Genomic DNA, 24,950 nt, shown 5'->3' with positions numbered 1-24,950 from the left:
GTGAGAAAGAGCCGCCTGGGGGCAGGCAGCTCTTCGCAGGAGTCCAATGTCCCTGCAGAGCCAGGCGTGGGCTGAGCATTGCTTAGGTAGGTGTGCGGAGGGGAAGCCAGATCTGAAAATCCAGTTGGCATGGCCCTGTTCAGAAATCCCATTGCCAGCTGATGGGAAAGTGTATTTGTAGCTCTGTGCCTGCGTTGCAACCTCTGTCCCGACTGTTACCTACCGGCCCTTCAAACAGGTATTTCAATACCAATTTAATTTTAAAGCGAGTTGCAGAGAGCTAATAAAGCAGTTTGCCTGTGACGTGTTGAGTGCAGGCAAGCTGTTGTGAAGTAGAAGGAACATGGAAATGTTACTTCTTGAGAAATAGCTTGTTTTCTAATACGAAAGAACAAACCTAGAGAAATCTTTGACTGAAGCGGGTTTTGCTGGTAATATACTATGCTCACAACCTGACAATGAGTGTCCTATTTTACAAACACAATTAACTGTGAGCACAAATAATGACATTTAAATGTCAAGCCACTTTGTTTGGTAAGTGGACAGTGTATTTAGTGGCTTGTATGTTATAATTTGCACCACTGACAATTATAACTGAAAAATCCCTACTGTGGTTCCTAGTAAATCTAAAATGAAACCTACAGAACTGTTGGCAAAACATAAGCTTTCTGAAACCACCATTGGTTTAAAGTTTGATTAAAACAAGGAAAAAGACTGAAAGGATCACTTTAGCTTGCAACGGTACAATGTAGAAGCTGAGACGTTTGACATATAGAACAGAAACCCGTACATCGCTGTCCTCTGGGAAAGGCAGCTCACATGAAATGATGGTAATCTTTGGATACACATTCACAGTGCTGTTACATACCCGTAGTGTTGGGACAAGGGACAAAGAGCCATATTTAGTAGAAAACCCTATTCTGGAGTTAAATTCAGGTTTTGCTCTCTTTTACCAAACTGTTGGAAACCCAGTGGCAGCATTATAGCATCTTCTCTGTCTTTGAGACCAAGAAAAACATAGCTTTTGCTATATATGTCTGGGAATCCCTCTCTTCAATTAGGAGTTGGCTGGGGATTTACAGGCTCAAGTCTCACTGATGACATTTGTTCTGGATCCAGGGTCTTTGTGGAAATTCAGATGGGAAAGCTTCATGAGAAAGGCCATCTTGAGAGTGTTTTGCTAGGCATTTGCAAGGAGCTAGTTCAGAGCTGATGTAGTAATCTTCAACTGTAGTATTAGTATGCTTTTGGGTGCTTGACTGCATGCTGAGGACGTTCCCGTCTCATGTTGCCAGCTGAATGTTTGAATGGAACAATGTGCATTAAACATACCTGTTTCTGTAATGAGAAATGGATTTCCATAACTGAGCTAGCCCAGCCTAGTGAATCTCTCTGTGGATGATGAACCTGAGCCTAGAGCTGGTGGTACCCCGAGGCAGGGGTACTGGGCCTCCTCTGGCAGAAGGATTCCCGTCTCAGGCCACCCGTTGTTACCTACTGACAGACCTTTGCCAGGGCGATGGGGTCTCATATGCCTCTGCTGCCTTCGCACAGCCGGAACATATTGCCGTATTGCCAATAGACCATAGCAATGGGTTTTATTAGGCTATAGAAACCACAAGAGGGAGCTGAGAATATTGTCTGCAGGTGTTCCCAGCCTCCTGGAGCAGCCTAGTTCCAGCTCCCTCCTCCTTCTCTCTGTTTACAGCACTCTCCTTCCACAGACCCAGTGGCTGCTGCATCCCACAGAGAAGATGCTGAATTTGGCCCTGGTTCTGCTGCTGATGTGGTCCTTGGGAGGTAAGTAGTTTCTGGGAAGGGCATCCAAAACGGATGTTCCTGGATAGTTTCTGCCCTCAGAGGAACTTCCTCTAACTTATGGGGCATTGTATAAGAGTGGGGCATAATTCACTTTGTGAGGAGATAAGAAAGAAACGGAGCAAAATGCTGCACTGTAGGGCCTGAAGGTCAGGAGACTTTACTACCGCTATGTGTGTGTACACACAGCTTGTAACCAGGAACTAGACTTTCTTGCTATTATTATAATAAAAGCAATACAAATTGATACACAGGAAATAGGGCATATACTTATTGTTCTTTTTCTGCTGATCACAGTGCAACGGATAAGAGTATCACCCCAATGCCAAGGCTTTTGTCTGACACACATGGATAATGGGTCACGTGGGTCAGAAGTAAGGGGAAAACCTGCCCTGACACAACAAGAGAACAGGAGAAAATTAGGATCCCCTGGGAGTAGACTGATGGTAGCCAGACATCAGATATCATATTGATTTAGGGACTTCAGGATCACAGGCCTGAATTTGTTTTATACCTTACTTTTCCTTCAAAAAGAGCACAGAAGTTCTCAAAATATTGTTTATAAGGAAGGAATCAGAAAAAGTAGGGGAAAAATACAACAATATAATATAATTCGGTAACAGAGACATGTCATGCTTTTTTTTCCCCCCTGCTTAACAAGTGGGCCTCAGTATCCCATGCCTGCAGGGCTGAGCCCCAGCCTATCTCCTTGTAACAAAAGCCACAGGATCACCACAGCGCTGGTTAGCAGAGACACCAGGGAGCTCTAGTCCAAGCTCATGCTTGGAGTGGGACTGCTGCCAGCACTGCATCAGGTTGCCTCTACACCAGTACCGGTCTCGCTCTGACTGTCTCAACTGAGTCAGGGTCTGGTCTCTTCCAGGAGCCCAGGAGAACATCTTCTGGGAGGTCCAGCGCTATGATGGCTGGTACAACAACCTGCTGCACCACAGCCGCGGCTCAGTGGGTAAGTGCCAGGCCTCGAGGTGGTGGGCTGGGGGCAGGCTCACACTTTCTGTGGCATCTGACCTGTCCCAAGGCTGAGGGAGAAACCCTTTCTGACTTGAGCCTGAACCGGGGAGGTGACCAGGCAAGGCCAACTCCCACAGAAGAGATTGTTGTTGGCTCTTACATTGTCAACTCAGGGTAGATCCACAGATGCACCTGAACAGCCCCATTGGAGCAGGCTGGAGGGGGCCAAGTAGTTCAGCTTTCTCCTCCATGTACCGACACCATTTTTACCGTGCCTGATGCTCAGGCAACATCCGTGGGCGAGGCTGGCATTGGGTCAGGCCCAGAAAAGAGCTGTGCCTCTGGGAGTGCGTTCAAAATAGCCAAGCGAGGGAAGACCTAGCTGTTCCCAGTAGGCATTTCAGTGATGGTCAGGGATGCCAGAGCTGAAAAAAGGCATCCTTGGCCAAAATCAGCATGCAATTTAGGCAGCATTCAATGCAAGGTCAGAGATAGAAGGGTTTGTGGCCCAGGCGTTGCTGCCCCACTCCGTCTCTGCTCCACACAGGGCAGACACTGTGCATGTACCGGAGGCAGAGGGGCTGTGATGCAATGTGTACTGGCCTGTGCTGGGACAGGCGTGCGGGATTCCTGTATGCCAGATAAGGGAATGGAGCTGCTTTCTTACACCCTACAGTCCATGCAGCCCACCTCCAGGAGACATCACTGAGCTGGGGACCAGAGCAGATCAGGCATGATCCAATCTGAACTATTAAAGATTATGAATGCTCCTATTTCCTGCAGCCTAGACCTGTCACCTACATGGTGACACAAGTTACAGCGGCAATTGTACAGCTTCTTTTGAGTCTGAATAGCTCTCCAGCATGACATGTCTGTCACCACCCATCACATCAAAGCTTGTCAGAGAGATGACAGCGGGCGCATGGCAGACAAGATCTCTCTCTATCCAAGCAGAGACACCAGCCCTTAATGTATGGAAATAAGCCTACAGAAAATAAGCCCACTGCCCCTCTGTAGTCAGCCAGTATTTCAGATTTCCCTCATCTCTAGGGAACGCCAGCAGGCGAAGCCCACCATACCCTGGTAAACAGCCTTTCAAAATGTGTTTGCTCATCAGTGAGAAATGACCTCCTGCCTCCTGGCTTTTCAGCTATGGGATGGACAGTGGATATGAAGTTCAGGGTGATTCTTTCATCTTTTACTTTGTGTGTCTCCTGCTATTCCCTCTCCTGTTTCCTCTGGTATTGGCAAAAGGCTGATCCCCATGTTTGTGCAGAATTGCACAGACTACGCAGGCAGCTCAATATCACCCTGGTTACCATGTGAGCTCCCCAGACCCTCCCAAAGGCAAAGGGGATGCACAAGTGTGATGGGATTTGCTATCAGTGCCAAAACCTATATGTTCTCAGCCCCTATAAGTGTCTATATCATTCTAACACTCTCTTCTGGGACCCTCACGCCCATCGTTGTACCTTGCTATTACCCTGGCTGCCATTCGTCCGGCGCTGCTGGACCCACACCCTGTTGCTCTTGCGCCCCAGGTGCCAGCCTGCTGCGTCTCCTGCCAGCAAACTACGCTGATGGCGTTTACCAGGCACTGCAGGAGCCCCACGTGCCCAATGCTCGCGAGCTCAGCATTGCAGTGGCCCAGGGGCCCTCCGGGCTGCCCTCCCGCAGGAACATAACCGTCCTTGGTGTTTTCTTCGGTAAGAGTGGGGGTTTGGCATGCACCAGGCACAGACTGGGGACTGCTTTTCACACCTGGAATGACCCCTGTCACTCCTAATCCACTGTTTCAGAGCAGATCCACACCTGAAAGCCTTGACTATTGCCATCCCAAAGTACTGCCTAAGCAAGGGAATTTGCATGAATTTTCAGTGACCTTTGATGATTGCCCCAAATACTGATACCAGTTTTTTTGAAACTTCCTCATTTGTTTTAACAGTAGGGTTATCTTATTGTAAAACATTTGAGAGATCTGATAACAGCTGTATAGTGAGAGATTGCTGGGCAGCATTGCTACAAGTTGGAGCAGTTTCTGCTCTCGTTCAGGAGCTCAGCGGAGCCTTGGGTCTCGGAGCCTGGGGATCTCATGTCTCTGGGAAATATCCTCAGCTCATTGAGGAAACAGGTTGAACTTGTCAAAGAAGTGGAGATGAATTAGCTCCAAGTATAGCCCAAAGTTCACACATGGCCCCCAACACCAGCTCCGGGCACTTGTCTCCAAGGCAGATGAGCCACTGAACTCTTCAAACCCACAGCTACTGGAGGAGCAGACACTAATGTGGTACCACTCAGCTTCTGCCTGGAGGCAGTTTTTCCCATCACACCAGAGCTCAGATGGGCTACCAACAATGGCCGCCACAGGGCTCAGCAGCAGCCCTGGGCCCTGAAGGCTACCAGTGAGCAGGAGCTCGGGAAAATGATGGCTGCATGAGGAGCCTTGTTCCCAGTGAAGCAGTGGTCAGCAGATGGTCCAGCTGCCAGGGGTCTCTGGACCTCCACTGGCTGAGTTTCTCTGTCTGAGTTTCCACCCTGGTTCCTCAATGTCATTGCCCTACTCAGGAGCCCTGGCCAGGGACACATGGAATCCCAGCTCGGATGGGGTGGAGCCAGGCACATTGGTCCCTCTGGCCCTCATTTTCATTTGAGAGCCTCAGGGCACCACAGCAGGGGTTGACAGCCCTGCTTTACAGATGGGAAAGTAAGGCCTGGAGTGACTTATTCAAGGTCACGGAGCGAACTAGTAGTGAAAGCAGGAAGGAAACCTGCTTGTCCCACTCCACATGCTGGTGACAGCCCCTCCAGCTGCCACCCCTACTCGGTTCTCTGGCAGGTTTCCATGTGCTCTCTGAGATCCTGGAAGCAGAGAAACCCGGCTGCCCCGCTGAATTCCTGAATATTCGCATCCCCATCGGAGACCCTGTGTTTGACCCTGCAAGCACTGGAGACGTGATCCTGCCCTTCCAGCGCATCCAGTGGGCGCTGGAAACAGGGCAGAGCCCCAACAATCCCCGGGAGCAGGTAAGGACATCGTGCTTCCTTTGCTCTTCCCCTTCTGGCTAACTTCCTCTGCACCTGACAGTTGGGTCTGTAGGAACACTTTTTGACTTTTGGAAAAACTGGAGAGTGCTTCTGTCTTCTTAAAAATATACCACTCTCGAGAGTATGACGCAAGTGCAAATATCCCAAAGCACACATCCAAGGTACTAATTTACATAGAGCAACATTTGTGGTTGCTGAAGATCAATGCTTTTCTTTTTCTCTCTCTTTCTCTCCTCTCTCTCTCTCTCTCTCTCTCTCTCTCCAAAAGAAAACCTGATGGTTACTCCAGACCTGCCTGTGCCACCTATTTTAATGAAAATCTGAGTATCTTGCAAGGTTTAGGGAGAAATGTGTAAAGCAGGAACCATTCGCCAAACTTTTTATGATGTCAGTCAAAATAAGAAAGATAGATAGCACCAAATAAGAACAGCCTCTGGCTGTTAAAACAAGTGATAACCAGGGCCATTTTAGGATAAGTGTAAAGAACTTAAATAGGAGATCTTTTTATATTTGTGCCACTCTAGAAGATTAGCAATTAAGAGAGATATTTTAGGCAATATCTCATCTTGCAAAATGTTTCATGAAACCAAGCTGGTACTGTCACCCTGTCTGAAGTGCTCCCGTGGGGTCAAGGTTGCACTGTGTCGCGGAGTGCGTGGTATGTGAAATCAGCTCATATGGCTTGCTATCTGGCTCCTAGCAATGCAACTGTCACTGATAAACACCAGGCAGAGCAACCTCAACAAATCCATATGGATTTCACACTTCCCCCCCCTCCCCGACAATTTTCAAAGTGATATTTGTTGTAAAACTTCTCTGGATTTCAGTCATTTTTGAAAATCCAGATTTCCCCACCTCTCTCTATATTTTGCTGCATTGAGGCTGGATGAGTTCCAGAATTGGTGTGTTTTTTTTCTTTAGTTCTGGAAAGTTTCCCAATCAAAATAGCCAAAGCAAAAAACCTCAACACTGTTCATGTGACAAACCTCGATAAGACCAGATTAGCAGGTTACTTTTTTTTTTAGCAGTGTTTCAAACCTTAGAAGAACAACCTATAGCACGTTTTCAAATGAAAAAAAGGATGATTTCATGAAAATACTGGCAGAGGAGATTTTCCGACATGTTGTTAGGGCAGCAGAACAATTTGCTGCGAGGAGAGGGCCCTCCAGGGAGGGTCTCATGGTGGGACAGCTACAGAAAAAAGAAAGCTCCAGTGTTTCCCACACTCACCCCCATACACAGTTTCCCCAGGGATGGGTTTTACCCCCTCCCAGCTCGACCTTGCCTACATATGGATTCAGGGCCTTCTGCTTGTGGGCACAGCTGAAAATAATAATTAAAAAGAAAAAAAAATCATATTTTTGAAAAATCTGCACCTGTTTTTTTCCAAGCCAGACAAGGAGCCTGTGGAAATTAGTCCAGTAGTTTGCACAGCCACCGGCAGTGTTAAGATATGCATCTTGGTAGTTCTTGTTAAAATAGGGGCTGGGGTGGCTGCCTTATGGCGAGAGACCAAACAGACTGGCTTGAGACTCTTCAGTGTGCATGACGTTTTAAACCTTTCTGCCGAGCCCTCAGAGGCCACCCCCTGTTAACACCCATTCTCCACGTCTCCCCTCAGACCAACGAAGTGACAGGCTGGCTCGATGGGAGCTCCATCTATGGCCCATCGCACTCCTGGAGCGATGCCCTGAGGAGCTTCTCGGGTGGGAAGCTGGCTTCTGGGCCTGACAAGCGCTTCCCGAGGGAGACAGATGGGAGGATCCCCATGTGGAAGGCTCTGGATCCATCCACGGGGAAGGGTGGTCCCCAGGGGATTTATGGTAAGGAAGAACCTGGGGTTTCCTTTCCTTGTGGGCCAATTCTCCTTGGCGATTTTCCCTGTTTTGCTCCATCTCTGACCCAGCAAGGCTCCAAGCTGAGTTCAGAGCTCCCCACTGATTAGCGGCACAGGGCAACTGCAGGAGGCTTTGCTCATCCATCCCCCATATGAGAAAAGTTGGCTGACAAATGCTGGTCCTGGTTTGCATCCTCCTTTTCCCTCCCCATTCCCTGAGCAAACTCCTTCACAAAGGAGAGATGATTATTTCTGAGCAGAGCATGGCCAGGACAAGGAATGCCATGCAGAGCCGCAGGCTCAGGGTGGCTGGTGTGCTAAGCCTAAAGGGCAGAGAGAGACCCCAGGATAGGGCAGGGGGATCATGGAGGGGGCTCAGGGCAGCTAAGCCCCTTCCTGAGTGGCTGTGAAAGTGCGGTGAGCAGTACCACGGGGTGTAGAGCTGCCAGAAGCCTTGCAGGAGAGAAGGCAAGTTCCCAGCCCGAGGAGGAAGATGCATGTCCTGGAGAAGGCAAGGCTGCACAGCACAGATATGCCGTGAACTTAAGTCACCGTGTCCCTGGGAGGCAGTGGGTCAGCTCCCAGCCAACGCATAGATACTGACAGGCTCTCGTCCCTCTAATCCAGGGAGATCTCCCCTTGGGAAAGGGGCTACTGATAAAAACCTGCTCAGCTTGCTTTGAATTCCTTACCTGCTCGACCTTTGATCTGTGCTCGGGGCCCAGAGCTGCTCCCCCTCCACCTGCTTCTACCCTGTGCTGCCACAGCACTGGGGGTGTTTCTCTGTTTGTAGCCACAGCTAACCCCATGTCCTGGATGGGGAGCAGGGGCGGGTGACAGGCAGGGGCACCCCATGGCTGGATCTGCCTCTCACAGCCCTGGTGGCTCTTGTAGACCTGGGGAGCGCCTGGGGGAACGAGAACCCTTTCCTGCAGGCCGAGAGCGTGGTCTGGTTTCGCTACCACAACCACTGGGCCACAGTGCTGGCTCAGGCACACCCCACCTGGTCTGACGAGGACATCTTCCAACACGCTCGCAAGCGGGTCATCGCCACCTTCCAGGTGAGGGTCGGGCTCCCCTGCTGGAGCAGCCTGGCTCTGCCAGGGCCACGATGCCCTCCCTGGGGCTGGCCCTGACCTGCTCCTCTGTCCCCTAGAGCATCGTGCTGTACGAGTGGCTGCCAGCCCTGCTGGGGAGACCCGTCTCAGCATACGCAGGTGAGGGGTGCCATGGGAGGGGACCGCCCATGGGCAAAGGAGCCATGGAATGTGCAGGGGCCCTAGATCAGGGAGAAGGGATGAGGGGCTGCAAGGAGGACCGGCAGGCCAAGGGAGCTGGGGCAGCAGAGAGGGCTTGGTGCCTTGGTCCTTCCGCTCCCGGGTGCCAGATGCAGCCATGGCTGTTACCCCTGCAGGTTACCAGCAGCACATGGACCCCAGCCTCTCGCCGGAGTTCATGGCAGCTGCATCACTTTTCCTTGCCACCATGGTACCGCCAGGCATCTACAGCAGGTAGGAGCAGCCAGGCCAGGTTGTGGGAGAGCTGTGCCTGTGCCGGGGAAGAGGATGCCCAAGGTGGGGCTGATCCCTTTTCCTTCGCCAATGTTCTGCCTGTCATGTGGGGAGTGCAGGGCCTGCTGAGCCTCATCTTGGGGCAGCCCTCAAAGCCAGCTGGCCGCAGGGCTGCAGGTCCAGCCCTTCTCTCCTGTTTCAGAAACCCCAAGTGCCAGTTCCAGGCTGGCCTGTACCCAGCGCTGCGGCTCTGCAACAACTACTGGAGCAGAGAGGTACAGGGAGGGAGCACTGGGGGAGGGGGGGGCGGGGAGGCAGAGCATGTAGTTAAAGCTCCATTTCTCCCCAAATTGCTTCTCCCCTTGAAAGATCCCTTTGAGGAATGAGATGCTTCCCGCAGAGCTGCCTGTTATGCCCTCAGCTGGCATGGCTGGGGATGGGGGAAAGAAATCTCTATGCTATATGCAGAAACAAAGCACTCCACAAAGCAGTTAGTGCTGCTGGGAAGAGCTGGACTGGGAAGCAGCTCTGCCTCCTATCCACCTCCTTAGGGCTATTTTCTAGCTTGGTCCAAGTCAAACCCCACTTGGCTCCTTTGCCAGCTACGGTAGCAGCACTGCTCTTTTGTGCTATCAGGCCCATGTAGAGTGGCTCACACTTGCTGCCCACGTGGCCCAATCCAGTCATGTCCCCAGGTTCTGTTGGGAAACATGTTTGCGCCATGGCCAGAAGAGTCCAACGGTCACTTCAGACTAGCTTTGGGTACCAGTTTGGGGTGGGGGGGCTTCCCCATGTCCTTGGTTCTGTGAGGATTCACCTGCCCTCTCCATCTCCCTTCAGAGCAGCAGGCTGCAGCGTGCAGAGGACATGGATGATCTCCTGTTGGGGATGAGCTCACAGATTGCGGAGCAGGAAGACAATATTGTGGTGGAAGATCTCCAAGGTTTGTACTAATCCACAGTGCAGCTGGCAGATTGCGGGGGGAACCTTCTCTCCCGGGGCTCTGCAGAGGCTGAGATGGGGAGGCAGGTCCCATTGCCACCACTGCTGGCACCTGAGCGCATGCTCTGACCGGTTTCAGCCTGGTTAATGAAGGTGCAGAGAAGCTGCAGGACATGTTAAGCGTGTCGGACCTTGTCAGTGAGGGTATGGAGGTGTTCTATATGTTCAGCATAGCCCATGGAGGACATAGTTGACAGAGGGATGAGGCAGCCCAGCATCCCCGGCAGGTGAGGTTGCTCCTTGGGGTCTGCCTTACTGTTGCCACATCTTCAATTCCACCCACAGATTACTGGTATGGGCCTCTGAAGTACACCCGCACTGACTACGTGGCCAGTTGGCTCCAGCGTGGACGAGACCTTGGCCTACCCACCTATAACCAGGCCCGGGAGCGATTTGGCTTGAAGCCTCTACAGACTTGGACAGACCTTGCGCCGCACCTGGGACAACAGGTAATAGGAGACTGGTCTGGGCTCAGAAAGCATGCAGGTCAAAGGACCTCAAGACAGTCAAAGAAGTATCTGCTTTCTCCAACATAGGCAGAAGTACACCAGTGCACATTCTGGTCTAGTGAGGTCTATTTTCATGTCTGTGTGGCTGTTGTTTAGGAGTAACTGTGTAATTACGCGATGTGAATAAGTATATCCTGCCCCCTTGCAGAGCTCCCGTGCTGCTGTGTGTTCTACTCCTTCTGGAGCTCAGTTGCTCTGAGAGCGATGTTTGATTGCTCAAGCCCAAGCCCAAGCCCAAGCTCAAGGCTATGTGGGTCTGATCATCTGCCCAGCTGATGGACGTGGGATGCCTGGGAAATGCATGCTCCCCAATCCTCCTGAGGCTTCCCAAAACTTTTTGATGCCCTGGCAAAATTCTCTCTGCTCAGGCTGTGTTTGTGTGTGGTGGGGGTTTCTGTCCAGGTCCTGGAGCGAATTGCTGCCCTGTACGCCAACGACACGGCCAGGCTAGAGTTGCTCCCTGGAGGCATGCTGGAGACTCATGGCTCCCTCTTCAGTGCCATTATCCTGGACCAGTTTGTGCGCCTGCGTGATGGCGACAGGTTTTGGTTTGAAAACACCAAGAACGGGTAAATGCTTTTCCCCATCTGGCACACAGAGCAGGTTGCCCACTGCTCTGTCAGCCATGTCTAGAGAGCCATGGACGCTTCACCCCTGTAGCCCAGTTAGCCACAGCAACTGGGGCTGGAGGAAAGAGCCATCCTTCAGCTTCCTCGGTTCCTAAAATGGTGCAGGGAGTGAATCCCTCCTGCCACTAGCTGACTTTCTGGGCCAAGCTCTGTCACCCCAGTCACCATTTGACTCTGTCTTTTTTCTCAGTTTATTCACAGAGGAAGAAACCAGGGAGATTCGCAACACCACGTTCCACGACGTCCTCATTGCAGTCACCTACGCAAACTTGACGGAAATCCAGCGCGAGGTGTTTGTCTGGCATGAGGGTGAGGGCTCTGTGCAGTGCCAGGATGTAGGGAGCAAACAGCACAAGTGAGTTAGGGAGAAAACAGCTCCACTGGCCTTGGACACAGACCAGTCTTGGTGACACAGCCAGTGATTCAGTGACACAGGGAAAGCAACCAGCTGGCAAACTGGCAAGCTTGATGCTTGCTATGCCCGTAAGTGAGCCAAATGTATACAAAATTCAAGGATAGCCTGCAAGCAAAGCAGGCAGAGCAGATGTTGAAAGTGAACTAAAGTCCAGGCATGTGCATTGCATGAGTCCTGGAAGGATCCCTGGGTACAAAAATGCCACAGGCAAATGATGCCCTGGAAAGTCCTGCAGGGGCTAAGACTTGGCCTCTGGCTGCCCCAAGCTGTATCATGCTCATCACTGACATATTCTCTAGTTGCTTTTATACATGTACACACACAGGTCTGCAGGTTAAACTGGTGAGTGACCTGAAACTCTGTGAAGTTTGCAGAGGAATTAAGCTTTGCGTACTACATTTATGCTTATCTGCATCAAACTCTGAATATTCCCTGGGTGCTGCTCTGCAATGCCTACTCCTGCCCAGCTGCTCTGCCAGTGGGGCTGTTGGTTAACCACGGCTGCTCAAAAAGCTGGCTGGGCTTTCCTGAGGTTGTGGTGCAACCCTCGCAGAGTTCAAGTGAAGAGATGTGCGTGATGAATTGTGCCAGCCAGAGTTCAACCCAGAATTGTTCAAGGATTGTGTCCCAGAACATTTTTGATTTCCAGCAGGCTAGAAGCGACATTAAATGCCCAAGTCCCGCACTGAAGGCTGATGTGGACCCCTTGCCCCAGCAGCCTTCTATGCCATCCTTGAAATGAGTTTTTCTGTCCCCGCTGCTGTGACCCAAAGGGCCCACATTATTCTCAGGGTGGCCAAAAATAGCAGCATGCCGTTCCCTCTTTGGATTTTGCCAACCCTTCCTGTTCAACAAAAGTATTTTTCTGCTGCCTGTTCCAGCCCTTGCAATGTATTTTGATTCCCTAGATGTACACACCAGTCAATTGTACCAGGAGGGCTGACTGGATTTATAGTACCCAGCTGACAAGCAGAGATGCTGAGCCCTGACTTGGCATTGCCCAGGGTGCCTCTCACTCAGTCCATCCTAGTGGGAGATGTGCTCAGCAGAGGCTCCTCAGAGCACTTGGGCCCAGTTCTGTGCTTGGTTTGGTGTGGTAAGCAAAGGTTCAGCCTGAAAACAAAGGCTGTCTCCTAAAATCTGGAGTTTAACTTGAACATCATGCCAGTGATGAGCATGAGACAGTTTTGCAGTGCTCCCTGGGTCACTAAGCAACAAACCTCAGCAGTGTCTTAACTCTAGAGGTTCCCAGGGATGAAGGAGGTGAGAGGGATAAAAGGCCCATGACACTCACAGCCTCTCTCGTCCCATGCAGGGGACCCATGCCCTCAGCCCCAGCAGCTGACAACTCAACACCTGGCCAACTGCACACCCATGACTGTTCTGGACTACTTTGAAGGCAGTGGTGCAGGCTTTGGGATCATCATCATTGTTCTCTGCTGTCTGCCTTTAGGTTTGCCGTTACTTTTTTTTTTTTTTTTAACTCATCTCCTCCTTTACTGGAGGATGGAGATTAGTGCCCAGGGGCCAAACATCTCCCAGCAGAAGCTGCTGAGTCTTGGCCACTCTTGAGGTCCTTGCGGTGGCAGGTCCTCGGGTGCTTGGGATGGAGTAGGGCTTTCATGGACTGGTGTTGGTGCAGCCCTGAGTTAAATAAAACTGTGCAAGGTTAAACTGGGGATGATGGGGAAGAAATAAACCCCTGTCTGTCCCAGTCATGCAGGAGGCACTGCCAGAGCAGGAAAGAACTTGGTGATATCTCATGACTCCTTCTCCAATGTGTCCTCAGTAAGTCTATTTGTGGCCTGGATCGTTGCTGTTCTCCGCCAGAGAGACTTCAAGAAGCTTCAGAAGAAGCAGGACCCCAGCGTGCGGAGAGAGGTGACCAGTGAGGCGGCACATGGTGAGGTGGCACTATTAATCTTGTGATGGAGGTCTGGTGATGCTGCTGAAGTCAGGGCAAGGCTGGAGAACAGAGCTTGGAGAGCTCCTGGAGAGGTTATGCAATCTCCATCTTATTCAAGACCCAACAGGATAAAGCCTTGATCAACCTGGCCTGTCCTATAGATGGCCCTGCTTTGGGCAGGAAGTTGAACTAGAGACTGCCTGAGGTCCTTTCCAACCTCAGCCACCCCATGACCTAGGGTATTACCTAGGTAATGCTCTCCAGATGACACCTTTCCTGAGGGAAATAGATGCAGAGCAGTTGCACCAGTGGCTCCAGGACAGGAACTGTATCTCCTTGCTCTGAACGCCGGGAAAATCTTGCTGTCCTGCTCCATGGTCTACGCTCCTCCCATGTGCATACACTTGAGCTCTGCTCTGTTACGGGCAGTCAGGAGAGCATCATTTTTTCCCTTAACATGTAATTGGTCTCGTGGCAGACATGTAGCCAGTGGTTAGTCAATAGCACTGAGCCCACATAAAACTGCAAGTCTAAAATTTTAGAAATGGGGTGGGAAGGTTTAACTCTGACACAACTAAGACAGTCAGAACTGTAGAGTTGTACCAAAGATGGCACAGTTATTGCAACAAAGTCAGACTATGTGATAGCAAAGTCTAGCTCTCCCTCCCCAGCAACCCACGTGACCTGCCAGGTATTTTCTGTACAGACTCTGTACTGTGCAGCTTTAGCAGGGAAGGAGCAATGGATTACCATCCCTTATAATCAGCCCCATGCAGTTACTCCCAAGCTGCCTCTCAGTGAAGGAAGGTTGGGCATAAATGGGAGCACAGGTGTGCCTTTCCACAGCTGAGTCCTGTTCTCTCTCCCATCAGCCATGGAGTGGCATGGTCCCAAGATAGACAGTTCTCCAGTCTACATTCAGATCCAACCTGACAAAGTGCTCAAAGTGCTGGATAGCAGGTGGTCTTTGCTCCGGAACATTAGTCTGAAAACCCAGCAAAGGGTGGAGGTGATTCTCTCCAACAACAAAGGCAACAGAGCTCTGCTCCTGAAGAGCCCCAAGGAGTACGACCTGGTGAGTACTGTGATGCCTGAGTAGTGTCCCCCGGACCCCTCCAGCGTCCTTTGCCACTAGTCACATATATGCTGCACCACTCAGTCCTGGGTGCTGGGCTCTCAGGGAAGCATGGGCCCCTGAAGGGTGGCCGCAGCCTCCTGAGAACCACTAGGTCCACTTCATACCATGAAGTGGTGAGCAGCAGCAGTGCTTCATACTGAGCTGCAGACCTCCAGACCAGTGAGCTTTAGCAAATCAGGTCTCAGTCGGTACCCATGGACACAGAAATGGTGTGTGCGGGGTGAATCTGATAGGGAGAGGTCAGACCAGTTTGAAAAGAGCAGCCAGCAACTGCTGAGGAAAGCTTAGACTTTTAGCTTGTTGGATGTGATGTCCAAACTCAGCCTGACTGAGAGTCTCTGCCACTCACAGCTGTCTGGTGCCTTTCGCAGGTGCTGTTTTTCGATGAAGAGGCAGAGAGGAGCAACTTCATTGGGAAGCTACGAGACTGCTTGAAAAAGAGCAATCTTGATCTGCATGTGTCTGAGATGAAGGAACAGAGTCTGCTGAAACAGGCAGTCACCCAGGAGCAGAGGAAAAAGATTCTGGAGACTTTCTTTAGGCACCTATTTGCTCAGGTATGTACAGGTTTGGCAGGCTCTGATGAATGGAAGAAGGTATTTCTGTATTGACTAAGTAATGAATACTGCTGCCGTTGCTCTCCGTAAGAGTTGGTAAGCCACGCACAAGGAAGAAGCCGCTGATACTTTTAGAATTATGGAAAATTTTCAGTTGCAGAAGACAAAGGTAGCTCTGCTGTTGTGATGCAAGTGTTTAATGTTAGAAAGAGACTTTTGCATGTGCTGTGGTATTCTCAGTAAGTGACTGAGGTATCCGCAATGGTCAGTGGTGTTTACTGTAGAAGGCGCATTGTGTAGGAGAAATACAGGACATTCCTATGGTATCTGTCATGAATTCTGTGCTGGGAGAGCTACCACTCTTTGTGCAATAGGCTGGACAAGCCAACAATAGCCTCCTGCTCTGCCAGCACTCAAAGGATTTCTTTTGTGGGACACAACCTGCAGGTGCTGGACATTGACCGGTCTGATGCTGGAGAGCTCAGCTTTGAATCTTCACAGAAGGCAAAGGAGTCTCTGACATGTGAGCTAAGCAGGGCTGAGTTTGCTGAGTCCTTAGGGCTCAAAGCCCACTCCATGTTTGTGGAGTCCATGTTCTCGCTGGCAGACAAAGATGGCAATGGGTACATCTCCTTCCGAGAGTTCCTGGACATCTTGGTGATCTTCATGAAAGGTGGGACCTGGTGTTGGTTAGTGTCTTCGTCTGTTGCCTTAAGTCCTGTTCCTAGGCTCTGGCAACGATGTCACCAGCAGAGTGAAGGACAAGATCCATCCAGCAGGTCAATCTGTAGACAGTTCTATAGATTAAAGTTCTCTTCATTAGGACAGCTTGAACTTGAGTTACAAGGCAGTAACGATGTAATTATGCTGACTGTACATGAGGAGAGTTATCTCAGAACAGTGATTTTTTGATCTATCTCCTCTCACACACAAGTCCACTCTCTGTCTCCTGAATGGACCATACTTCCTGTCCTTGACAGATATCAACCATATCTGATATCATGCTTGATCTTCCCTAACTGACCACTGGCAAGGAAAATGAGTAGGTGGAGGGGATGAATACCAGATTTAATCAAACTAGCTCCCACAAAATCAGTGCTGTGCAAAACTTTTACATTTTCAGCTTGTAAAATAATGCACAACAATGTCTTTACCCATTTTTTCACCTTTCATTTGAGAAAGTTAAGCAGAAATGAGGCATGAGAGTGAAGGAAAACTCTGTTGCTATTCAAACTGCCATCAGCAGTTTGCCCTCACAGTCTTTTCGGAGATGGGTAAGACTGTTGCCACAGGTCCAGGCTTTCCAAGGCAATCTTTGAAAGCACCTTTGCTGGTAAAAATAGGATCTTGTTCTTATTCCACCTCTCTCCCTTCCTACCAGGGTCTCCAGAAGAGAAGTCTAAGGTGATGTTCAGGATGTATGACATTGATGAGAATGGGTTCCTCTCCAAGAAGGAGTTTCTGCGGATGCTCAGGTACTTCTCTTTATCTCTCTAGACAGAACCAGGAATCTTGGTAGTTGTCCTCACAATGTCCACAACTGTAGATGTCTTCACAAGCAATTCCCGATCTCTGTGCTTCAGTCCCCAAGAGGGCTACGTGAGACCTAATGAAACTGGTCTGGGGCTCTGCCCTGTGTTATTTCAAGGACTCAAGCTGTAGTACTCTAATATTCCCATCTCCCCTCCTTGCTCCAGGTCCTTCATTGAAATCTCCAACAACTGCCTGTCAAGAGATCAGGCGGAGCAGGTGACCGAGTCCATGTTTCAGGCCTCAGGGTTTCAGGACAAGGATGAACTGACATGGGAGGATTTCCACTACATGCTGCGGGATCATGACAGCGAGCTCCGTCTCACCCAGCTCTGCATCAAAGGTCAGTGGGAGCACGTGCAGGAGTGCTGGGTCACACCTGGGCCTGCAGGTCTGCATGAGTTGAACAGCACCTAGTATGTAGCTTCAAAATCATGTCCCATCTGTCTCTCCAACCCCTAATTGCCCCATTCTCCATGGGCAGTAATCTGACATTAGCTGTTGCTCCATGTACAACGCATGGAAGCAGTTTTGTTCAGCATAGAGCCTCTCCCCACTGTACCCCTGCCCAGGAAAGATGTCTAAACCCTGTTGACTGAATCTTACACAATGTAAATAACTGTCTGCCCTTTTGGATCCTGAAAGGTGTGCCTGATGTATTCAAGAAAAACGTACAGAACCGTGTCTCCTTCATAAAAAAGAATGAGCCCAAAGGGTGAGCTCTCTTCTCAGTCCTGTTGCTGCTGTTTCTTTCCCTCTTTCTGCCCTCATGCATATCTATCCTTTACCTCAACCGCTCCAACAAATTCTCCTACTGGGCCTTCCCAACCCCAGCACTGGAGAGAGAAGGGGGATAACTACACTGGGGCATGTCCATGAGCAGGCAGCACTCTGTGGTTTGGATGCTGCCCTCTCCCCTCCCCTAGTACTCTGAGTATAGGGAGAAACTGCCTCCTGGAGAGCCCACACTGCACATGTTATGTGACTGAGTTGTCTCACCACTGGGAGGGGAGCCCTGCATTGCTTTTCAGGGCGATGGGTTATCTTGGAGTGAATTCGACCCACATATCCTGCAGTAAAGAATGCAGCAGGCTGGCAGGAAAAATCAAGGCCCCTTCTAGGCTGAACCTGAGATGGAAAGCATCTCTGGGGCAGCAATGGAGAAGACCCACTTCTGACTAACCCACAGCCCTTTCTGCAAATACAGCTTTTGACTAGACAAGCTCTCTTTTTGGCAGAACCATCTCAGACAGGGAGGAAGGCCCACATCTGGAAACTGTGGCCCAGTATGTGGAGCAAGAAGGGCAAGAACTGAGGAAGAGACTGGGCAGAAAGTGAGTATGCCCCCTCCTTGTTTTCTGCACTTTTGGACTCTGGTTCAGCCAGGCTGCTCTTTCCTATTTCTCATGTCTCTATGTCCCAGTAGGACTTAAGTCAAATAACTGCGGTGAAGAACCCAGCATGAAGGTGGCAGGATGGAAGGACAGGATGCAACACCCTCCCTGCCAGGAGATAACCCTGCTTAGGCAGACACACCGTCCTTTTTCAAGCTGGAGCATGATGTCTGCCCTGGGAATAGGCCCATTTCAGTGGCACAGCGGAGGGTTTGCTGCTCACTACTGTAGCTGGCTCTGGTTGACTTGTCTTTGAAAAAACATGAAGCAGCCAACTCCAGAGCCTCAGACAGTGGGTTGTAGAGTGTATGCCCTACTTGCAGAGAGGGGTACTGTATGGCAAGTCCTACCTGCGCTGCCAGCCCTCCTCTGCCCACTGGGACTCTGCTGCTTCAGCTCTGCAATGCCTGCCACTACAGCAGGAGAGACTCAAGTCCTCACTGCTGTGGCAATGGCATATACTTCTCCAAAGAAGCAGTTAAGTTGTTATTATTCCTAGGCAGAAATACTGCGTCATTCAGAATACAGCTAACCCTGGGAGGTTTCACTGTCATTATAAAAATCATCTTTTATGGTCCTTCCTTATAGCCTATTTCATCAGGCATTATCTGCATAATTGTTATCAGCTTTCATTACTGTGTCAGCTGGATCATATCCAGAAATTAAACTCTGATACCATCTTCTTTAGGTCCCTGCGGTCATTTGCAGAGGGTTGTTCCGGTGTGCTAGGTGCTATACAGTCCCTGAGCCATACCCGACATCAGGTAAATCTTGAACTGACACAAGTTCTCCTGTTTTTCCAGGGTGAACCAGTACCAGCTACATGTATACACCAAAGCACAAAGGAAAAAATACCAGCGGAATAAAGTTCAGCAGAAGATCCAGGAGTTCAAGCGTTTCATTGAGAATTACCGGCGCCACATTATCTGCGTGGTCCTGTTCTCTGCCATCACCACCGGCCTGTTTGTGGAGAGAGCATACTGTGAGGGTCCCTCCAGTTCTGCCACTACAGATGCTGGGGAGTGCATAGGGTTGGCTCCTGAAAACGACACACTGCATGGGCCACACTGGGGTGGGGAAGGTCCTGGCACAGCTTTGGCCAGCAGTGTTCGTCCTCCCTTTAAATAATCAAAGAATTATTGAGGTCAGAAGGGACCACTGGAGGTCGCTGGTCCAACTCCCTGCTCAAAGAAAGGCCAATGTCAAAGCTGAATCAAGTGGCTGAAGGCCTTGTCTAGAGAAAGTTTGAAGAGCTCCAAGGATGGAGATCCATTCTCAACACTAGGCCCATCTCAGTGTTTGCCCATCCCCCGGCGAAGAGTGTTTTTTGAAATTTAATTCAAATTTCCCTTAGTGAAATTTTTCCCATTGCCTCTGATCCTGTCACTGTGCAACACCGGAAAGAGTTTGGCTCCATTCTCTCTGCAATGCCCGTTACATGGTTGTAAATAGCAGTAGGGTCTCCCCTGAGCCTTGTTTCCTCCAGGCTGAGCAAGCCCATTTCCCTCAGCCTTCTCATACACCATGTGCTCCAGCTCCCAGTCATCCTCGTGGCCTCCCCTGGACTCGTTCGTTTGCTGTTCCCTCTCTTGTACTAGAAATCCCAACTCTGGACATAGTCTTGAGATGCAGTTTCACAGTGCTATAAAGACGAGACTAATCCCCTCCCTCAGCCTCCAACGAGATCCTGTCTCCCAGCAGCAGAGACCAGTGCAGATCCTGGGTCTGACATAGCAGCGTAGTGTGTCCCTGTCCCCACGCAGCCCCATCCTAGGTGGCTGCTTCTTGGCAGAGCCACTCTGGTTGCAGGAAGGGACAGTGTGCTTGGTGTGTGAGGCCCTACTCTGCTCTCTCTCCCCAGACTATGCCTTTGCATCCCCCCTCACTGGAATTGCACAGACCACCTTTGTTGGGATCATCATCTCTCGGGGGTCAGCTGCCTGCATCTCCTTCATGTACTCCTACATCCTGCTCACCATGTGCCGAAACCTCATCACCATCCTGCGGGAGACTTTCCTCAATCGCTACATCCCCTTCGATGCCGCCGTGGACTTCCATCGCTGGATTGCCATGGCAGCCCTGATTTTCTCAGGTAGGTGGTCTGCCGGGGAAGCCCGGGGGAGATGTCACCCAGGAATCACAGTTAAACCAGGAGATCAGCTCTTCAGGAGGGACCAGCCCATCATGATACAGCTAGAGAAGGCAGAAGCATGCCACTGTATACGGAACCTGGCGAGACTAGATGCTTTGCACCACAGAACAGGAGTAATCGCCAGGCTGCTGAGCATATCAGCAGGGTCTGCCATGTGTCCACGTACCATGGTGATGATGCTCTTCTCTCCCGGTTTCCATCTTCTACAGTGCTCCACACTGCAGGTCATGTAGTGAACGTCTACATCTTCTCAGTCATCCCTCTCAGTGTGTTGTCCTGCCTCTTCTCCAGTGTCTTTATGGATGATGGGTAGGTGCAGTTTGAAGCACAGTCCAGGCAGAACATCCTGGGCATAGATGGCAAAGAAAGTGAAAACGTTTTTCAAACAAGTGTTAGACTTATCCCTGTTCTGGCCAGTCCATGATCCATGGTGCAATTTCTTGTCCCTCTCTAGGTCACAGTTCCCTCAGAAATATTACTGGTGGTTCTTCCAGACTGTTCCAGGTAAGAAGGCCTAGTAGACAGGCTGTGTACCCTGCGCCCTGTGCTTGCTGGTGTGCCAGAGCTGGGCAGCCTCTGCCCAGCTGAGATGCAGCCCCCATGGGGCAGGTCTGATCCACTCTCTATCTCCCTTCTCTTGCAGGCATGACAGGAGTACTGCTGCTCGTGATTCTTGCTGTGATGTACGTGTTTGCCACCCACCACTTCCGGCGCGTCAGCTTTCAGGGCTTCTGGATCACTCACCATCTCTACGTGCTGCTCTATGTCCTGGTAATGCAGGTCTCACCCCAGCCCAGCTGTTAGGCAGGGAGGGAATAGGTGGTGCCGATGCACTGCAAGCCCAAGGCTCAGCCCAGCGGATGAGGAGCAGGCAGGGGAAATTAGGCAGGGAGGGAATAGGTGGTGCCGATGCACTGCAAGCCCAAGGCTCAGCCCAGCGGATGAGGAGCAGGCAGGGGAAATAGCCAGGCAGGTCCCAGAGGGCCCAGTACTCAAAAGAACCTGGTGGCCTGGATCCTTGCTCCTTCCACCATCTTTGGACCCTCCCATCTCCCTGCTACCAATGAGCTGTCACTGAATTAACCACAGGGAGATGGTTCACTGGAGCGAGTGCCACACTGATGGGGGCTGTTCCTTCCCTGCTCCTCCCCAGATCATCATCCACGGCAGCTATGCTCTGATCCAACAGCCCCGCTTCCACATCTATTTCATTATCCCGGCTCTCATCTACGGTGCAGACAAGCTGCTCAGCCTGAGCAGGAAGAAGGTGGAGATTGGCGTGGTGAAAGCTGAGCTCCTGCCCTCAGGTACCACATCCACACAGCCCCTTCCCCCCCCCCACCCCCACCAGGTCAGGCTGTTCACAAGAGCATCAGGGGGCTGCAGAGGAAGAGGAAACCCAGCTCCTCAGGGACTGAGTTTTCCAGTCCTGCTGGTGTTGAGAGGTGCAGGTGCCCCATGGCAGCAATCCCCAACCCAAATGGCAAGCAGGTCATTCTGGCCCGGAAAAATATCTTGCTGGCTGTCACATGAACTGACAGCTCAGACTGACACCACTGAGGGAGGCAGCCTTGTTCCAGAATACATGTTCCCTACTGCCTTCACAGCCCCCCTGCAGGGCAAGGGTCTTCTGGTGGCCCTCCACAAGTAGGGAAACTGAGGTACAGAGCTTCGCCAACACACTGGCTTTACCTCCCTGAGTAGGCATCAGTTATTTACCTAACAAGAACCACTTGGTCCCTGTGTTGTGCCCCAGAACAGCTTCTCTGGGCATCCTGTGTCCAGGCCTGGCTCCACAACTTGTCCTTAAGCGCTCCCCCCCCCCCCCCCCCCAATAGCACAGGTCAAATGCACCAACTTTCCTTGAGGCCACTGATCTCTCCTAGCCTTTTCCCTCCACTGCTCAATGTCTCAAACAACAACCTTAATGAAGGAGCTAGTAAAAAGTCCTCTGTTACCGCCCCCCCCCCCACCACCACCAGGTGTTACCCATCTCCAGTTCCAGAGGCCGCAGGACTTTGACTACAAGTCAGGGCAATGGGTACGCATCGCCTGTGTGGCCCTGGGCACCACCGAGTACCACCCATTCACCCTGACCTCAGCGCCGCACGAGGACACGCTGAGCCTGCACATCCGGGCTGTGGGACCTTGGACCACCCGCCTGCGGGAGCTCTACTCCCTGGAGAGCCTGGCCCTCATCGGCAAGCTGCCCAAGGTGAGCTCGACACTCCGCACTAGGAGCTGCAGCTCCAGAGACGGGGAGCCTCTGAGGGCAGGCAGTTCTCAGGTCCAAAGCAACTTGGCACTGAGTTGTGCCCAAGCCCAAGGCACTTGTCCAGCTTTGAAAGTGGCCAAGTCCTGGGTGAGTGGAGGAGAGAGATGCTTTGCTAAGAGCCAGCTCCTTTCCAGCTCTACCTGGACGGACCTTTTGGGGAGGGCCACCAGGAGTGGAACAAGTTCGAGGTGTCAGTGCTGGTGGGAGGAGGCATCGGGGTGACGCCCTTTGCATCCATCCTCAAGGACCTGGTCTTCAAGTCATCCTTCAGCTCCAAGCTGCTGTGTAAGAAGGTAAGAGGAAGCAGCCAGCGGACAAGAGCCCTCCCCAAGACACCTTGTGCTGCTTCTGGCCTCTTTGGGGGTGAAATTCCCCAAGTCCTGGCCAAGAAAGATCGGGCACCCTGGCGTGCATCGGGCATCCTGGCCCCATACTGAGTCTCATCCCTGCATGCCACAGATATATTTCATCTGGGTGACACGCACGCAGCGGCAGTTCGAGTGGCTGGCCGACATCATCCGTGAGGTGGAGGAGGCCGACCGGAACAACCTGGTCTCTGTGCACATCTACATCACACAGCTGGCCGAGAAGTTTGACCTGCGCACCACCATGCTGGTGAGCCCTGCGCCAGGGCTGCCCACCAGGGAGGCTGCCGGCCCAGGGCCTCAGCTGTGCTGGTCTGACATGCCCTGCTCTCTCTTTCAGTATATCTGCGAGCGGCAGTTCCAGAAGGTGCTGAACCGGAGCCTCTTCACAGGACTGCGCTCCATCACGCATTTCGGGCGGCCCCCATTCATGCCCTTCTTCACCTCACTGCAGGAGGTGCACCCTGAGGTCTGTGCTGCCCTGTCTGGGCCTTGGGGACCTGCATGGGGGCAGGAAGGGGGCATCCACTGGCCAGTGCAGGGAACAATGACATCCCTGGTCCCAGCCCATCCTTGAGGCTGTGCAGAGCTTGGTGGTGCCTGCACAAAGGGGAAGGCAGAAGGGGCATAAACCCTCCCTACCCCCCGCCCCCACCCCGGCCCCACACACCCTCTGGAGACAGGATGGGCCATTGCAGGGGGAGATCACATTTGCCCTGGTCCAGCCAAATACCACCCCCCAACCTCACCCTGTGATGAGATTCTGGGTGCAGCCAGTACTCAGAGCTGGCAAAAGTTGTGAGGAGCCTTTGAAAGGCCCCCATTCCCTCCTCCATGGCCGCAGTGGCTCCACGGGAAGTCCCTGGAAGCCTCCTCAGGCAGGAATGGCCGGTAGCCATGCCTGATGCTGCCAGAGGATGAGGTGCCCGAGGGTTGGTGTGAGAGAGCCAGGGGTGGCTGAGCTGGGCGGGAGAGTTTGTGCCATCAGATTAGACATCCCTTTGGCCTCCCTGTTTCCACAGGTGCAGAAGATCGGGGTGTTCAGCTGTGGCCCACCCGGGATGACAAAGAGTGTGGAAAAGGCCTGTCAGCAAGTTAACAAAAAGGACCAGACCTACTTTGTACATCACTACGAGAACTTCTGACCCTACCCCGTGCCGTTCCCTTCTCCCTCACCCCGGCTGCTTGCAGTGGAGAGCTGGGTTTGGACATGGCCTTGCCCTCGCCTGCCCTCTGGCCAGAAGCCAGGGGCCAAGATCCTTTAGCAGGCATAGGTCAGTCTGCAGATCATCTGCCATTCAGAACCAGGTACCACAGTGGACCCATCCTCTCGGGCCCTCTCCCGGCATGCTCCTGCTCTGGCCTCGCAAAGCAATACCAAGGCATCTTGATTGGAAACGCACGTGTTCAACCCTCCACAGCGTCACACTGGGAATGGCTCTGAACAGCTTTTGGAAGCAGCCTGAACTCAGGGCACTTTGCCCTGAGACCTCTGCACGGTGTATGGAGCCTGCGAGCTCTCCACCATCCCTCTCCTGGAAATGGCCTCAGCCTCCCTATTGTACTCAATTATCTCTGTTCATTAGCATGCTGCTCCTCCACTCAGTTTGCTCAGGGCCTTCCTTGTGTTTGCATTGGCCTCTTCCAGCAGTGCCTCTTCCTTTGATCAGGGATCGTTAACGCTTGTTTAACTAATGCCTGACTTGCTGTCACTGGACTGCCAATCTCATGGGCTATGATTGAGCGATATCATTTCTCCTCGCATAAATAAAGCAGACTGAAGTTTTAAATCATTTTCTTGTCTCCTGTAGTTGCAGCTCTGTTGCCTGGCAAGTCGCAATGCTTGTGGCACAGTGCTTAGCTTGCTACTATTACAGAGCATTTGTGCCATCCTG

At 51.7% G+C, this 24,950-nt stretch overlaps 1 protein-coding gene across 1 annotated transcript; it reads left to right on the top strand.

The window, feature by feature from the left end:
* The first annotated feature begins 1,716 nt into the window (after positions 1-1,716).
* DUOX2 (dual oxidase 2) lies at positions 1,717-24,848 on the top strand. Its single transcript, XM_068957898.1, has 33 exons — positions 1,717-1,800; positions 2,702-2,785; positions 4,332-4,496; positions 5,627-5,814; positions 7,457-7,658; positions 8,567-8,733; positions 8,829-8,889; positions 9,087-9,183; positions 9,386-9,458; positions 10,024-10,126; positions 10,471-10,634; positions 11,097-11,263; positions 11,514-11,632; positions 13,054-13,191; positions 13,528-13,641; positions 14,517-14,719; positions 15,154-15,339; positions 15,787-16,012; positions 16,721-16,814; positions 17,037-17,212; positions 17,515-17,584; positions 18,108-18,203; positions 19,067-19,245; positions 20,125-20,355; positions 20,625-20,724; positions 20,870-20,919; positions 21,059-21,186; positions 21,569-21,722; positions 22,398-22,630; positions 22,825-22,983; positions 23,150-23,305; positions 23,396-23,524; positions 24,078-24,848. Exons 1-33 carry the CDS (start codon positions 1,755-1,757, stop codon positions 24,198-24,200), a joined length of 4,581 nt encoding a protein of 1,526 aa, XP_068813999.1. The 5' UTR covers positions 1,717-1,754; the 3' UTR covers positions 24,201-24,848.
* The last annotated feature ends 102 nt before the right edge of the window (positions 24,849-24,950 follow it).

Source organism: Struthio camelus, chromosome 12 (genome assembly GCF_040807025.1).
Source record: "Struthio camelus isolate bStrCam1 chromosome 12, bStrCam1.hap1, whole genome shotgun sequence".
NCBI lineage: Eukaryota > Metazoa > Chordata > Aves > Struthioniformes > Struthionidae > Struthio > Struthio camelus.
The sequence above is the reverse complement of the archived record's forward strand: the minus strand, read 5'-3'. Positions and strand labels throughout refer to the sequence as shown.

Coding starts and splice junctions, on each gene's coding strand:
- DUOX2 (XM_068957898.1), top strand. CDS start 1,755: ATGCTGAATTTGGCCCTGGTTCTGCTGCTGATGTGGTCCTTGGGAG. Junction 17,585..18,107: donor AAAAAGAATGAGCCCAAAGG/GTGAGCTCTCTT, acceptor TCTTTTTGGCAG/AACCATCTCAGACAGGGAGG. Junction 20,356..20,624: donor GGCAGCCCTGATTTTCTCAG/GTAGGTGGTCTG, acceptor CATCTTCTACAG/TGCTCCACACTGCAGGTCAT.